The 15402-nt window shown below is 39.6% G+C and overlaps 1 protein-coding gene across 4 annotated transcripts in view; it reads right to left on the reverse strand.

The window, feature by feature from the left end:
* The window catches only part of ARID1B (AT-rich interaction domain 1B), a 293784-nt gene that overhangs the window by 20937 nt on the left and 257445 nt on the right, over window positions 1-15402 (reverse strand). For 3 of the 4 annotated variants that reach the window (XM_033512733.1, XM_015621230.2, XM_015621231.3), the window contains 4 exons: window positions 13701-13810; window positions 12784-12942; window positions 6628-6837; window positions 3023-3227 (listed from right to left, as the gene is read on the reverse strand). In XM_033512733.1, coding sequence (XP_033368624.1) covers window positions 3023-3227; window positions 6628-6837; window positions 12784-12942; window positions 13701-13810 — 684 coding nt within the window. The remainder of the gene's footprint in view (window positions 1-3022; window positions 3228-6627; window positions 6838-12783; window positions 12943-13700; window positions 13811-15402) is intronic. The other variant, XM_015621232.3, reaches the window with a different exon arrangement.

Genomic DNA, 15402 nt, shown 5'->3' on the forward strand with positions numbered 1-15402 from the left:
TCACTCCTTTATGTACCATTTACCTTAATAGTGATATTTTAAAAACCAGAAGTGACAGAAGAATCCTGAATATAGTGCTACAAACAAATGGACACGCGATCCCAGACCACTGTCTCACAGTCCCATAAATCTGACTTACACATCACATCCTTTTCTTGACTGTGCTCTTCCATATGAATCTCCTCGCCATGGCTGTCACACTGTGTTTCCTAGCACTCCTCTATGCCTGTGTTCTAAAGGTCATCTGTGAGGCAGTCACATAACCACCCCTTGGATGTGAGATATCTGCAAGAATGGATTTGCTCTAAGCTGCACTTCAGCCTGCTCCCACCTTGCATAACCACCCACCTGGGAACTACGATGACATTGGAACTGAATCCTTCTCTGTACTGTAAAGGCTGCTAGTCCTGATGTATTCTTATGAGCAATTGAAATATTTAATTTTCAAAGCTGTATGAAGTTCAGCGCTGACTTTTAAGATCTCAAGACCTGTTTCATAGCACCAGTTTGTTAGAACTGGACAAAATACAACTCTCCTCTCTGAGCCAAGTCCTTCTGCTTTTCCATCAGATTAACTTCAGCCCTAATACTGTAACTAGTTCTCTGCAAATGGATTTGGCTTCTAAGTGGCTCTGCCTACACTGAGCTAACTGCACAAGAGAGGCTAATGGTTAAAGCAAGGACCTTTGGAGGCTACTGTTTCTTGTTGTATTGGGCTCCTGTTTCCTCTGAATGCCAAAGAGTGACAGATTATCTAAAGTATGTCTACAACTCTGCCTCTTTTGTGCAGCTAAAATGTTAATGTTGGTATATACTAAAGGAAAAGGAACAAGAAAAAAGCTGACTATTAAAGAGAACAGGCTTGTACTCTCTGAGGCATCTATACCTCAGCGGGATTTCATGTACTAAAGCTGATACACACTGGGAAAGCCTTTCTCTGTACAGAAGTGCAGTCCCATTCAGTGACACGAGCTCTTTTCTCTCCAACAAAACAAACCTTGAGATCCTTGCTTGCTTCCCCCATTTCTAGTCTCTATGTCCTGCTGTGCTTTTATTTTAGAAAAATAGTTTCAGTTCTCCTCAAAGACAGCTTGCTTGAATGTTATGATAAATTTAAACTTGGACTTTGCCATTTTCATTTGTAGTGTCGTGATGCAAAAGGACCCTGTAAAGTGGTACAGCTGACATTTCCATTCCTCTGTTTCATGTTTACATATTTAAATAGCAATTCTTCATCTCGAAATTTAGCTGATTGATGGTGATCATCCCCAATTCAACTACTGAGAGAGTACTGGAGAGAGGAGGTAAGGGAGGAGAGAACAAAGCGTAATACTCTTTCATTTTTAGAGACAGATTAATTTCTTCTTCACTGTCCTTAGCAAGCCTAACTATCTATTTCAGCTTTCTTTACCAGTCTTCTCAGGAGATGACGGGCATATGTATTATTTTTTGCAGCTGTGCACGTTCAGGATACTCTGTGCTTATTTCAGACAGGTAAACACTTGGACTATGGGCTTTACTTCTATTACTGAGTGTTTTTCTCTGTTTTCTAAAATTGAATTGCAAGTCCTTTCTATTAAACAATCACCACTGGGGTACCTGATAACCCTAGGTTTTAACAAGGTGGAGGAAATATTTAAGTTATTACACAGAGATGTGCTTAGGAAGATTTTAACTAAACACTCCCTCAAATCCTTACACTGAATGAAACAGTCTGAGAAAGATTTAAGCCTTATCACTGTTATCTTTTTTTATACTGAGAAAGCATTATTGTAAGACATAATCTTGGAAAGGCCAGAACTTTATTATATGACTATAAAGGTCTTTGCAATTTTCCAGTGTCCATGATAGGGTACTGAAGTCATGCAATTGCAAACTGTCTGCAGGGCTTGCTGGGTCTCTGACTCTCCATTTCCCATTTTCAGCCAGTGAACTGCACTAACAGAAATTAGGTTAATTGACATTTTCCTAAAACTGTGTTCTACCGCAGGAAACTGCTGTAAACATCCCAGAAATTATATATTCTTTTGGCAGTAAGTGACGGTGGTCTGCCTAATAGTAACCATGGCAGTAGTTTGCAAATTTTGTCTAATTATTTTGTTGGTCAGAAAAACTAATAACAAAAGGAATAATCCAAAATAATTTAAGGATTTTTTTACTCTTCCAGAAGTAGGTAGTCCAGAAGGCAACATCTAGATTAATACTATGACTCTTCCTACGTACTTAAAATGTTTCTACTTAAAAATAGTCCTGCATTCAGTATCAACTGTGACTATCAAATCTTGAGAATCTTAAGTGACATGAATTTAGAAAGAAAACAGTGGTTTCAAGCACCACACCATAAATGGAAGAAGGAACAGCCAAAATAAAGCAATGCCAGCTCCAGTTTTTCAGATGAGAAGATAAAAACAGTGATCCTAATGACTTACCTGATACACAGGATTAGCAACAAAAGAGCAGAGAGTGTGCCTGCAAACTAGGGTGTCTGGCAGTGGGGATACACCGTACCCTCAGCTTTCCATCTGTCACACATTCAACACGAGCTGCATCAGAGCAACCATCTGAGACACGCTGATCCGTCCAGAATCTGCCATCCCGCTCCAACTGAAGCATCGCTGATCAACAGTTGTGTTGAAAAGCAGCTTCAGTAACAGCAAGGAAAGGGCAGGTACCAGAGCCTGACCTTTAGACAAATGCCTGCTCCTGTCTTAACATCTGTGCAAAACTCTGTTCTTTTTATTACACCCATGTCTCCAATGTTAAGGGTACGATGGCACACACGTCTTCGTAAGCTGGAGTGAGCAAGGACGAACCAGACACACAACTGTGGTGGCCCTGAAGATTTCACTCTGATTTGACTCAGGAGCTGGCTCCAAGTTTGAGAACAAGATGCCAACAACAGGTTTATTCCTGTTTATCCAGCATTATCAAGACACACTTATAAATATACAGGGTGCAACTACCTAGTATGCCTTGCATTCAAAAAATGATTGTGTAAGAGGCTGCAGTTTATTTGGCTTACCAGGAGATGGCGGCTGAATCTTAGGTTGTTTCTTGGTATCTCCAGTGCTGAAGACTTCTGGAGGGGGCTCCTCCCCTCGCTCAATCTTGCACTCGAAGGCAAACAGGTACTGAATGTATTGTTTTTTCAGGGAGCTGGCTGCGCTGCTCGAAGTGCCAACGTTCAAGGTGGTTGCCAGCTCACGCCACTTCTTGTTTTTATTAACCTAGCAAAGTAAACGGCAGAATCATTGGTTTGCAGCAAAGCGCTTTGTTTAAGTCAGGAAACAAAAAAGCAAAAAAAAAGCAAAAAAAAAGCACTTAATGTCTTGGTTTACTTTTTTTTATTTTCCTCTTTTAACTAATGCTCATTACTCCCACACGCAGTAATGCACAGACAGCATTTACAGTTACAAAGCCATTAAGGAGCCTGCTGATAGCTACATAAAAAGCTTTGCTTGTGGAGTCTTCTGCATGGTGCATCCTTTAAATGTCTTACGCCCTTCCAGGGCCTGTGCTCTTCAGTTAGCAATCCATCTCCAAGCAAATTCCTGCTCACTCCCTCCCTGACACCCACCCACACCCACCCCATTCTAATTAAGAAGCAGCTTCTAAAATATAATTTAGAAAGCAATAACAGTGTTATTCTGCAATTTGTTTGAACATTGATATGAAAAATAAATTTTTCTCCCAAATAGCCACCAGCTGTCAAACAGTTCAGCTTGTAATTCCTGGTTCAATTCCTTTCACTTTAGTGCATCTTGCAGGGACAGATCAATGATCCTCTGGCTAGATGAGAGGCAGAGTGAAGCCAGGCCCCTTAATTAATTAAGGCAGACTTCAAACACTCATGGCTAGTCCAGCAATACTCTGTATTACAATGCTGACTGCACCACTCCACTGTGAGTCTTGTTTGCAGTTTAAGGCTGAGAATATTGAAAGACTCTGCTCATGAGTTCCTCAAACACAGCTGATCTGTAATAATAGCCAAGTTCATTTGTCATCCTGGGTGATGCCACTGACTCACTCAGCTGTACCATTCGTAGCAGCCACTGCTTTTGCTGTAACACCTGATGCCTTTAAATTCATTCAACCAGTTATGCAATTTCTAGGTATGATCCAAGGAGCAGGGTCAGCACCAAAGTAAACTGGCTTTAAACATCTGAGAAATCTCATCTTTTCTGGGTAGTAATTCTGATTCCATGATGTCTGCTACTTGCCCTAAGGCCTGATATTTTAATGACTCTATCTTAACTTGTATAGCTAGAAAGATTATCATTAGCCATACTATTCCTTAGTCTGTGTGCCAGCAAAGAAAACATTTTCTTAAGTTTCTCTCAGTGTTTAATAACACTGTAACTGCTGCCAGTCAGCAAAGATCTTTTGAGGATGGCATTAACAGCAAGCAGGTTGGCATGGCTATGCCACGTGTTTTTATTTCTCTGGTACATCCTGCAAGAACCCAGGAGTTAAAGGAGACCAGATTTTCATAAACTGCCCTTGTTGAGGCTTGAAATCCAGTTACACAGCTCTTTGTGCCTACTGGCTTACAGCTAAGTGGTGCGTAATGAACACATTGCATAATGCAAACAGAAATGTTCATGCCTAAATGCCCAGTATATTGGCATTTAAAAGAAGACTGCCAGCAGCTGGTCTGTTCATGTTGGGACCCCATCAACAGTAACTCCTCAGACAGGGAACATGCACCACTGCTGCACAGCTCCACCCACTGACACTCTCCAGGCAGAGCCAGGAGATGTGGAGTGCAGCAGTTGGAGCAACAGCTTTTTAGGAGGGCGTTTAAATGAAACTCAGTAAGCAAAGCTCTGAACCTCTGAGTAGCTCTAAACAGATAAACATAGTGACCATTCATGTGCGTGCACCAGAAAAACCAGGAGCCCTCATTTTAAGTGTAAATTTTCACTAGTACTGCAGCATACACATTTGTAACTTTAGCTTTTTCAAAAATCAGTCTAAGTGAACAGCATCTATTCTCTGGCAAAGCATAATGTCTGTCACTGAAAATCAACACTGAATGTCCCAAAATAAAATAAATTTCCATAATAAGCAAACATGAATGACTCTCTAGAATATCCCATCTGCCCCCCATCTTGCTCAATTTTTGATGCTAACAGTCATACTGTGGGCACAATCATACTGTACAAGGCAGAGCAGCTGCATGATACGATTTACCTGTAATAAAGTTTCTGAGCTAAAAGTAATCAAATCTGTATGATGCTGAGGGGCATGAGCTGATCACTAAAAATGTCAGGATAACATCTCTTACCAATATACAGCATTTAACAATTGGTAGAATGAACTACATTAGGTTTCTCTCCCTTCCTTTAATAATAATAACTAAAATCCCTGGATTTGAAGGGCGAATGAACTAATTCAGTAGTCAAATCCTATGCTGTGAGGTGCACTGTTAAAAATAGCTTTGAGAGGGGTACTAATTGATGTTGGACATTCCTTTCTTGAACTAACCACATAGATTATGAAAATAAGTTATCTTTTTGAGAATCTGATTTGTTTGCCATATTTTTGAATTCAGATTTTGTAATTAGTGTAGAATTGTATGTTTCAATATCACATTTTATATAATATTACACATGCGTATTTATCTACATGTTAGCTGTATTTAAGACCTCATTTTGCAAGGTATTGAACAAATGTTCTCATAAACACAGAACTCATGGATCTCTGCACTTTACAATAGTTTCTGGTGTCTAGCCAGTGATCCCCTAGTTGCAAGGGATGCTTTGTACAAGCATCAGGCAAGGCCAGGTGACTTCGAATGCCAAATCTAAGACTACAAGTACTGACCATTTTCTTCTGCTTTCCCTTTAGATGCTAAACAGTGAAACATTTCATTTTGCTCTCTGGCGAACAGCCTTATAGAATTCATGAATATTTTTCCAACGTCCCTTTGCAAAACTTCAACTGGTGAGAATGCAAATGAAGGCTTCTATTTCTCATCTGTGACTTTTTTATTCTCAGCTCTCCCTGCTTTCATTTTTCTTCAACTCATTTAGGTAACTCACCTTTTCCTTGGAATCATTATGTTTGCAAGGTAACCCAAAATATCCTGTAAGCATTTTCCAAACAAAGCACAGTCTGTGTCTAAGAAACAAATATACCATATAGAGACACCATATATACCATATAGAGACTTAAAGATTTGGGATGAAAGACTGTGTTTTAAGAATATGTCTGCAGCTTCTCTGGAAAGATGAACTGAATTGTCCTACAGGCTGTATCTCTATATAGGAAAGGTAATTAAAGGAAATTAAAAATTTCCTTTTCCTTTTAGCTCTGTCATCTGCTTCTTACTCATAATTTTGATCCAGTGACCGTTTCCTCTTTTCTTCTCTCAGCAGCATTACTAGATTCCCCTGAAAAAGCAACAATTTCATCTGTCTACAGCAGTGGTCAATCTTGATTTAAACGGTAAAGTTTTAGGGCCATTATGCAGCCCAAAATGAACTCCAGACAACTATCAAACCATGGAACCATTTTCTTCAACAATATTGTTAGGGCTGAAAACCTAATGATGTATGCAGCAGGAATACTGTAGAAAAAAAGAATAGACTTTTTGAAGGTTCATTTTTAACCAGCTTTTCTCACCTGTGCTAAACCTCCAATCTCTTTGACGCAGACATAGAGCCTGAACAGGTCCAAGGGCTTCTTGCCCACAGCTGGCAGACTGGCCACAGGTGTGCCCCTCTCCTCCATGAATGTCAGGTACCGATCCACCCACATCTTGCGCTCCGGCTCATTTCCTAGCTCATAGACTTTAGTGATCTTCTCTCCAGTTGTGGTAGAGGAACTTGATTTCTAAATTGCAAGAAGAAAAGAAAGAGTTGGGGGAAGGGTGGGAGGGGAAGGGAAAAGAAAGTAAGAAACTCACAACATTGAAAAAGAGAAGATGTCAAACAAACTAAAGCTATCACACAACAGTCAGGAATGAAGGCTACTAGTTCAGGCACAAACAGTACATTCTGTCCATATACAGAAAAGTCAGCTTTATAAAGGGCCCAAACTCCCCATTTTCATATTTATTTCATTGATCTGAACTTTGGATCCCAGAAGGCAAGTTTCTGATGTTGCCTCATGTCATCTTAAGAAGAGGTAGCTCTCACAGAGTGCTTCTCATCCACTTATCTTAAAGTGCTTTGCAAGCAACTATTTTGGTAAAATTAGAAACAAGCTTTTCCCACACAAGTTTAGAAAATCCTAAAACCAAACCATTCCTCTCCTCTTTGCCCTCAAAGATGAGCTAGAAAACCTGAAAGTGATCCTCCAGAGCAGGAATTGCACAAAAATAGCCTGAAGTGTGAATCATGACAAACTAGTACATGGAGAAGTAGTCCTCTCTTCAGAGTCACAAATGGTTATGCTTTATTACTACTTCACACCACTGTGGCCAGAAAGCAAGATGAGCAAGAGCACCTACAGTACCAGGAGATAGGTGGCAATACTCTTTGTGAAGTGCCAATTAGCTGCCTGATCCAATGTGGCTTGTAAGTAGCAACTACTCTCCTCCCTTGACGGAGTACAGATGATATCGGTCTCAGCTGTCCTACCTTGCAAAGGGAATGTGTATTATGACCTGGGGAAAACCAAGGATGGATAATAATCAGAGCTGAGAAAAGAACCAGGAAAAAAAGAAGAGGTGGCAAGAGCAGAATTCCATCTCTGTGGCAAAAAGGCGGGAGTGAACCTGCTTTCCTGCTGCTCTCTGGGCGTTACAGCTAATGAAAGCTCATGTTATGTTTGATTCTCTTTTTTTCTTTTTTTTTTTTTTTAATGTAGAGACAGCAGAAAGCACTGAGGCTGCTACAGAAGCTATGAATTCTCACCCCATCTTTTCTGTGCAACGTAACCCTGTGAGCTGGGCTCTGTGCCATGTGTGGACAGACCCTGTCACAGACCCTACCCAAGCTGCTTCAGCTCTGACAGCAGAGAGGGGCTGCTACTACAGCAGGAAGACCCTCCTACTTGCAGAGTGTGAACTGATTTGCTCAGTAGTAGAAGATGGGAGTGGTTCAGAATTAAACACAAGGGAGAAAGACTGACATAAAGCTTTGGGAAAGGAGCCAAATATGTGAAAGGAAACATATCCTTTATGTCTGTATAGTGAAAGCCTAAACTTTGTTGTTGATTGCAGTAGACACTTCTTAAAACTCATCTAGTCAATCACTCTTTCCCTCCTTTGCCTTTTCCTTACGTTGAACTGAAGACAGACTATTGTCAAGTAAACAGAAACTCATTCCTAATTGAACATCTCTAAAAAGATCCTCACTGTACCTCACAGATGCTACAGAACCACTAACTTTGGCCTTGTCCCCACATAGTGGTGAGGCCTGGAACTCAACACCATAAAAGAGGGATACAGCAGAGTAGAACCCCACTGCCAGTCATCAAGAGCATTGCCACCATTCATCTTGCATGTTAGCCTGGAAAATATGACAGACTCTGTATCTCCTTCCAGCTATCAGCTGCAACTTGGCAAAACTGGAAGAGAGTCAGGAGAGAAGAAATATGAAGCCAAGGGGGGTGACCTAGCAGTTCCATGAGCCATTGCTGTTCTTTCCAGTGAATGGATATTCATTTTAATTAAATAAACAGCCTCCTTTAAAGATTTCTGCCTTGCTGACACTGTAACTTCTTCGCAGCAATCCTTCCTACAGGGAGATATGATTACCTTTTTTAGAAATGAGGTGCATGCCTGAATTTACTTCAGCCAGACTTAGTTGCGTTACAACTCCTACTGAAGTGAGAGTCAGGGCTAAATTTGTTTTATTAATACTAAGTGGCTGGCAGGAAGTGTATTGACAGGAATCCTGCAAATTATGCAAAGAAAGCACAAACTGATTCTGTAATAGCAACCAATTTACTGAAAGTATGACTTGCTCTGTATCTGAGTGTTCAAGAGAATCAGTTTAACTCTTAGCAACAAATACACTTTGTCAAAGTTTGTGAAGGTTTTTTGGGTGGGTGGAAAGGGGAAAGTAGGGAAGTCATGTTGCTACTAATTTGATGTCGTGGTGAGCGCCAGATACACGATCACAGCCAGGCTTGGACAGCTGAATGAACTGGAACTACCCCACTACCTTTCGCAGTAACTACGAAGTTACTCTACTGCTGACCAGCATCAATTTTAATCTGACAGTTAAGATGCCCCAGAACTCTACAAAAACGAAGGTGGGAAATTCCAGCTTTTACCAAGCAAATTTTCTATGTGCCTATATTCTAACATGAGGCAACAAAATAGTTTCTATCTCACTTTTATGGTGAGCCATGATCAGGAAAGTTGAGATTTACCAGTTTTAGAGTTTCACTTTTATATGTTAAGATTCACTTTTTCAAGTCAGATTCAGAGCAGAAGGGAAACAGTTAAGAATTTTTCTTTCTGCATTTTTCTACTATACATCTCAAATGATGCTGCTTTTCAGCAGTGTGGCAGCAAGCTCTAAAATGACAGTATAATCTGAAAACTTTTCACAGCTTACAGAAGGTAAGAAGTGTTTCTTACTGTGTGAGCTTTCAGGTTGTCATGCTTTGTAAAATGGGTGCAATTTTCTTCTAAAATGAAATGTTAACTTTAGAAGAATGCACTGGAGGGAAGAATGCAATTCCTCAAGAGGAAAGATCTTTTTCTCTTCTCTATTTTTATAAATGTAAACGGCTAAAAATGACAGATGTGTGCAAGCTAGTCTACACACAAACAAACTTCAGTTTCACACGGGCAGGTTCAGCTGGAAGCCTAAATTTACCTATAAATATTAAATATTAACCCTTAAAACAAGGGTTTAAAAGAGAAAGATCCCATTTTAAAACTAAAATGAGCACATCCCAGGCATTGCTGGTAGAACACAGATCGTGACCTTTGGTTAAGTATGTTGATAATTTTGGTGACAGAAGAATGCTAGTGCAAGCCCGTGGCACATATCTTTAGTGATTTAGTTATTTACTCTGCCTGCAATCCCCAGCACTCTTTCACATGATATACTGGCAGTGTTTAAAAGGTGATTAAAAAAACTCCATCAAAGTATGTGGATACTAAATCCAATTCCCGTACTAAACCTGTTGAAACCCATACTTTCTTTTCAATACACCTACCCACCATTGAAACTGTATTATATGCAGACCCTTGTATGATGAGTCTGCAGAATCCTTCAGAGCAACACAAATTTCTGTAGGAGTTATTTTCACATGAAAGGCAGTGGGTAGCTGCTTCTGTACATATCTTTAAGGATCTATATTTATACAGTTATCTCCTCTTCCCTTCCCTGACTTTAATGAAGAATTTGCCAATATTACATGTGTTACACAGACCTCTTTTACTACAGAACAGAGCGTGCATACACAGGCAGCTAAAACTGCCCAAGTCCAATCCCTGGCAGAGGCTTGTGCAGGACACATTCCTTTGTCAAGATTTTCTCTTGAAGGACTCTGGAGACCCCTCCTGGCTAGCACCATGGAGGTGTAGTACTGTCCAGGTGTATTCACTGTCATGCTCATGGGTTATCTATGGACAGTGAAAAGCATTTTATGGGGTTTTCCTAACCTACTGTTTAACTCATGTGGCAGTGACCTTGCATAATTTACACCCACACTTGAAATGTCTCTTTTAGAGAATTTTAGAACTATCTCACCACTATCAGGGATGCACTTATATGCAAAACTGGCATAGCAGAAGTGTCCTTTTCCTGGCATACCCAAAGAGGCCTCAAAACCTAATGTTCAACATTTCTTTCTCCCCATTTTCTCATGCCTCCCTTCCACACGAAACAGCTGAACGAGAGGATCCACTTAGTAGTATCACAGGGGTACCTTGAAGTGAATCAGACACCATTCACCCCTGCTTTTATCCTCTACTGGAATGGAGAAGTTGTAGCACATGAAGCGGCTTTGGGATTTAATGAACCAATTCAGGCTGTTTTCAAGTGTAACGAAATGCCTGCAATCAATCGTTCCAGTCTATGTCAGGCTGCTGTTGAAGTCAATGAAGTTATCCAATCCACTGGCCTTCATAGGTAAAAAGGGATCAGCTCATTTGCAGCACTCATTTTTCTATCATTCCAAAGCACTGTATTTATCCATGTCTAACTGAAGCTTTTGGAGAGAAGGACATTCAGAAGAAATTGAAAGTGCAAACTTTCCTCATTTATTTTTTCCAATGTTGTACTCCGTCAATAATCTATACTTTATTTACACAAAAAAATCTCTGCCTATGTTCACAATGACTCCAGGATTTGCTATGCAGTTTATGCAATGAGCTCAGGAATGCATTGCAGTAACTCTCTTGCTTTCCTCCAGAAAACTGCCCAAACAAGTAATACCCCAAACATTACTACAAAGAAAACTAACAGAATTTTTGGTGTCACCCTTTCACAAATGCTTGTAAGAAAAAGATGAGACCTTGTGGGAACAATTAACATCAGCTGCCTTCTGAGACTCAAAGTTGCTGTCAAATCAAAATCCAAAGATTTAAGTGGTACATTTCATGCCATGCTGCCCCCTTGCTCAGGGGATTCTGTAAATGTCTGGGTTTTGGATAGTTAGATCTCTTCCCCTCTGGCCTTCCTCTGCTTGCCCTGAGACATACTCTTTAACATATCACTTTGAAAAAACTGTTACCAAGGTATTATTGCTAACTTAAGTGCACTTTAATACTGGGGAAAACCCCCTTTATATTCTGCACAAGAATGTTACATTATTTTTCTACAGAGAAATTACGATCATTTCCACTTTTGATAAAAATAAGAGGAACAACATATATATTCCTAATTATATAAAAAAAAAACAACAAACAAAGCAAAAATGACCAGATGGACATTTGCTCCCCAAAGACCGTCTTACATCTGCATTCTCTTTTCTATATATGCATACAGATTTTCTAGATGTGTGCATATATATATAGATAAAAAGATATATGATGAAATCTGATTTTAGCTCCACACATCTCTCTCAGGTTTTTCTTTACAACCTGTATGAGAATGATTAAACATTACTCATCTATAAAATAGTTTTCTAAAAATGTACATGCATCAGGGTCTTTTTTCAGCTCAATGTCTGGGTTATTTCAAAATAACCAAATGAAGCAAAATTAGAAACAATTTTGGTTTAGACTGTGCCTTGACAGTCTAATGGCTGTATTTCCAAATACACAATTCAAAATTAAAAATGTTTCAAAAATATAAACGGCAACTTTTTTGTGATGCTGAGTCTATAATTTGACTTTTGATGGGTATTTGTTTCAGTAGGGGAGAAGATTTCTCATTTTGTTTTTTGTTTTGTTTTGTTTTTTTTTTTCCCCCCCCTAAATAATCCTAGTAAAGACAAGTGCAGTAACCAGAGTGAAGTCAGTTACGTGAAGGAGTTTGGGCCCAGGAACAGAAATGGAATTGTTCTTAACAACACAGTTGGCATGCTTGGAAGCTGATGCATTACAGGAAGGATGTTTTCTTCACAACAACTGCTGTTTTACCAGACAGCACACTCACATGATGCACACAATTTTACTCTTTCTTATTTCAAAGTACTGTTGGGACAAATTTTGCCCTTGGATAAGCATGCTCAGGCCCCACTGAAGCCAGGCAGTGGAACTTACAGTCATGTGTCCGAGAGCAGAATTTGTACCCAGTGTTATAAAGAAAGAAAACTGTTTAGTGGATAAATAATAAAGAAAAGGAATTTACAAAACAAACAAGCAAGCATTAAAATATAATTAATTACAAAAAATAAATGAAAACCAAAATAACCAGAGCCACTTACAGGGCTTGATGGAGTCTTTGGCCAGCCTGGGCTGCTAATGCTATCACTTTCATCTCCATGAAATGAGGAGATGCTAGCAGAGCTTGGGGACATTGGGGAAGGGACTGGCAGGTTGCCTGGGGTTGGGGGCTGAGAAATACCCTGAGAGCTGTAGCTATCCTGTGGTAGAGGAATACAAAAAAAAAAAAATATGACAAAGGCAGGGCAAACTTTATTAAAAACAAAAAAAAAATACATCCAGTTTAACAGACTGACCAACTTTTATATATAAAATATATATAAACAGAGAGACACATACAGAAAACACACACATATATAAATATATTTTTATATATATATAAAAGGTATTAAAACAACATTGTTAATTAATATAATTTGGAAAGTTTGCTGGATGCTTGGCTAAAGTCACTAAGCCACCATGCTTACTTCAAGCGCACATGAAATGCTAAGCATGGGTTTCCCATTATGAAAGAAAGAAACAAAAACAAGCTGTTCACCTTATTTAATCAAATAAGGTATGAAAGCAAAATATTAAAGTATGTTTCTGCTGCGGCCAAAACAGGAAGCTTTAACTGAAGGCAGAGAAAAATGGCTGCAAGGATTGAAACCAGGCAAGACCCTTCTTTCCCACCCACCTGGCACAGCCAAATACCCACGCAACTTTTGGCTTGGGATGCTTTGCCCCCGCAAGTTAAAATGCCGTAAGAACTAGTAACTTTCAGATCCACACAATGAAAAAAAAAAAAAGAAAAAAAAGAAAAAAGAAAAAAAAGAAACAAAGAAACAAAGAGATTGCACATGAATGGAAAGGCATGCAGGAAAGAACAGAAATGGGTAGGACAAAACCAGGAGATGAAGGACAACACAGCAGACTTCTGCGGGCAGAACCAACACCACGTGCACAAGATGGTAAATACCTTTGACTTGCTCTCGGGCTGGGGGGCTCCTTCTTCTTTGCCATCTGCTTTGAGAGGAAGGGGAAGTTTGGACTCACCAGGTGTCATCATATCTGCAAGACCCATAGGTGCTAATCGAAAACAGGAGAAACAGTTAAGCATGACTGTGTTTGGCTTTGTAGGCAAAAACACGCTTCCTGCTGCACAGTTGTGGCGCCACATGAAGGAGAGGTTTTCCCACCTCTGTCCTGTTATTCTAGCATCTGGAAACCTGGAAACCTCTTCAGTTGAATTGAGGAAACAAAGGAGAACAAACAAGAAAAGAATACAAGCACCATGCAACAACCACCACTTAACAGAGTAGAATTCATTCTTCATGCTGCTGGTGCTCTTCAACAATCTCCGTGTTTGTCCACAACATTTTAACACTACAAGTCTATTTTAATTACTGCACTCTCCCTTTAGCAATAGACAAATGTAAATGAAAACAATGCATGTTCTGCTTGCCATGTTGAATCCAAGAAAAAACTTGCATTTTCCAATTACATCTGTATTAATATTGGTATCCAGCAGATAATTCCTGCCCCTACCGACTTCAATATGAATGGCTCAGCCACTGTGAGCCTTAACTACAGAATTACAAGCTGTAAACTGTGCTCTGTTGGAGAACCAGCACTCAGCTTCTTCCTCCTGCCAAAATGAGGTGGGACTATAACGAACACACAAATGTCTTTTTCTGATAATGGCATAGAGCTGCTTCCCAGGGGTGAAAGGAGTTTAAGGGGTTTTTTTTATTTGAAGATTCAAATGCCAAGTATAGTATTACTGCTGCAGAACTGCTGGGTTCCTGGATTTCTATAAAAGATACACGAAGATTCAGACAAATAGACAGAAAATATTGGGCAGAGTAGATGCTAGGAGGTGCCATGACACTGAATCAATGCAAATGACCAGAAAACAGGAGCAAGACACCAGGCAATTCTTTGCCTGCTGAAAACCATGTGCACAACATTTGTGGAAGACTGGATTACCTTCCCTTTCTCTCTTTTTAATCCCCCTTATGCCCTTCTTTCAAAGGATATGAGGTAAAAAGAACCCCATACAGAATAACCTAAAAGACAATAAAAAATAAAAAATATATATCCCAAATGTAAAAATGTAAAACTCAGTAAAGGATCATTGTCTTTACCAGAGTAGCGTGGCTCTTGCAAAATGACAGTGCTGGCTTGTACCAGGCAGCAGGCACACCACACAGCAAGCCAAAGATACGAGGGGGAAAAGAAGCTTTAAAAATACTTCACAGATTGCCCACTACAAAATGATTATTGCACATATTCATGTATTACTATGTTTTAGAAAATAATTAGTTTTAATTACAGCAGTGAGAGCATGAGCAGGACTCTAGCGAATACGCTGGCAAGCTTTGCAGTGCTAATTTGCTAATATCTTTAGCATCACTGCAGGTTGAGACTCTGGCTCTGCCAAAAAAACCTACCCAGCCATGTGCCATGTGAGTTTACAACTGTATGCTCAATATTCAGCTTTGAACTGCCGGTGTTTTTCATGGGCACATTTTCTTGTTTTTTCAAAGCACATTTGTAGCCCAATCAAGCCCTTAAAGTCATCACAACACATAAATCATAATTGAGATTTAAAAAAAAAAAAAATACTTGCAATACTTCAGACTTCAAGAATTGGAACAAAAAGCCTTTTACAAGTGATG

The sequence above is a fragment of the Parus major genome, chromosome 3 (genome assembly GCF_001522545.3).
Source record: "Parus major isolate Abel chromosome 3, Parus_major1.1, whole genome shotgun sequence".
Taxonomy (NCBI): Eukaryota; Metazoa; Chordata; class Aves; order Passeriformes; family Paridae; genus Parus; species Parus major.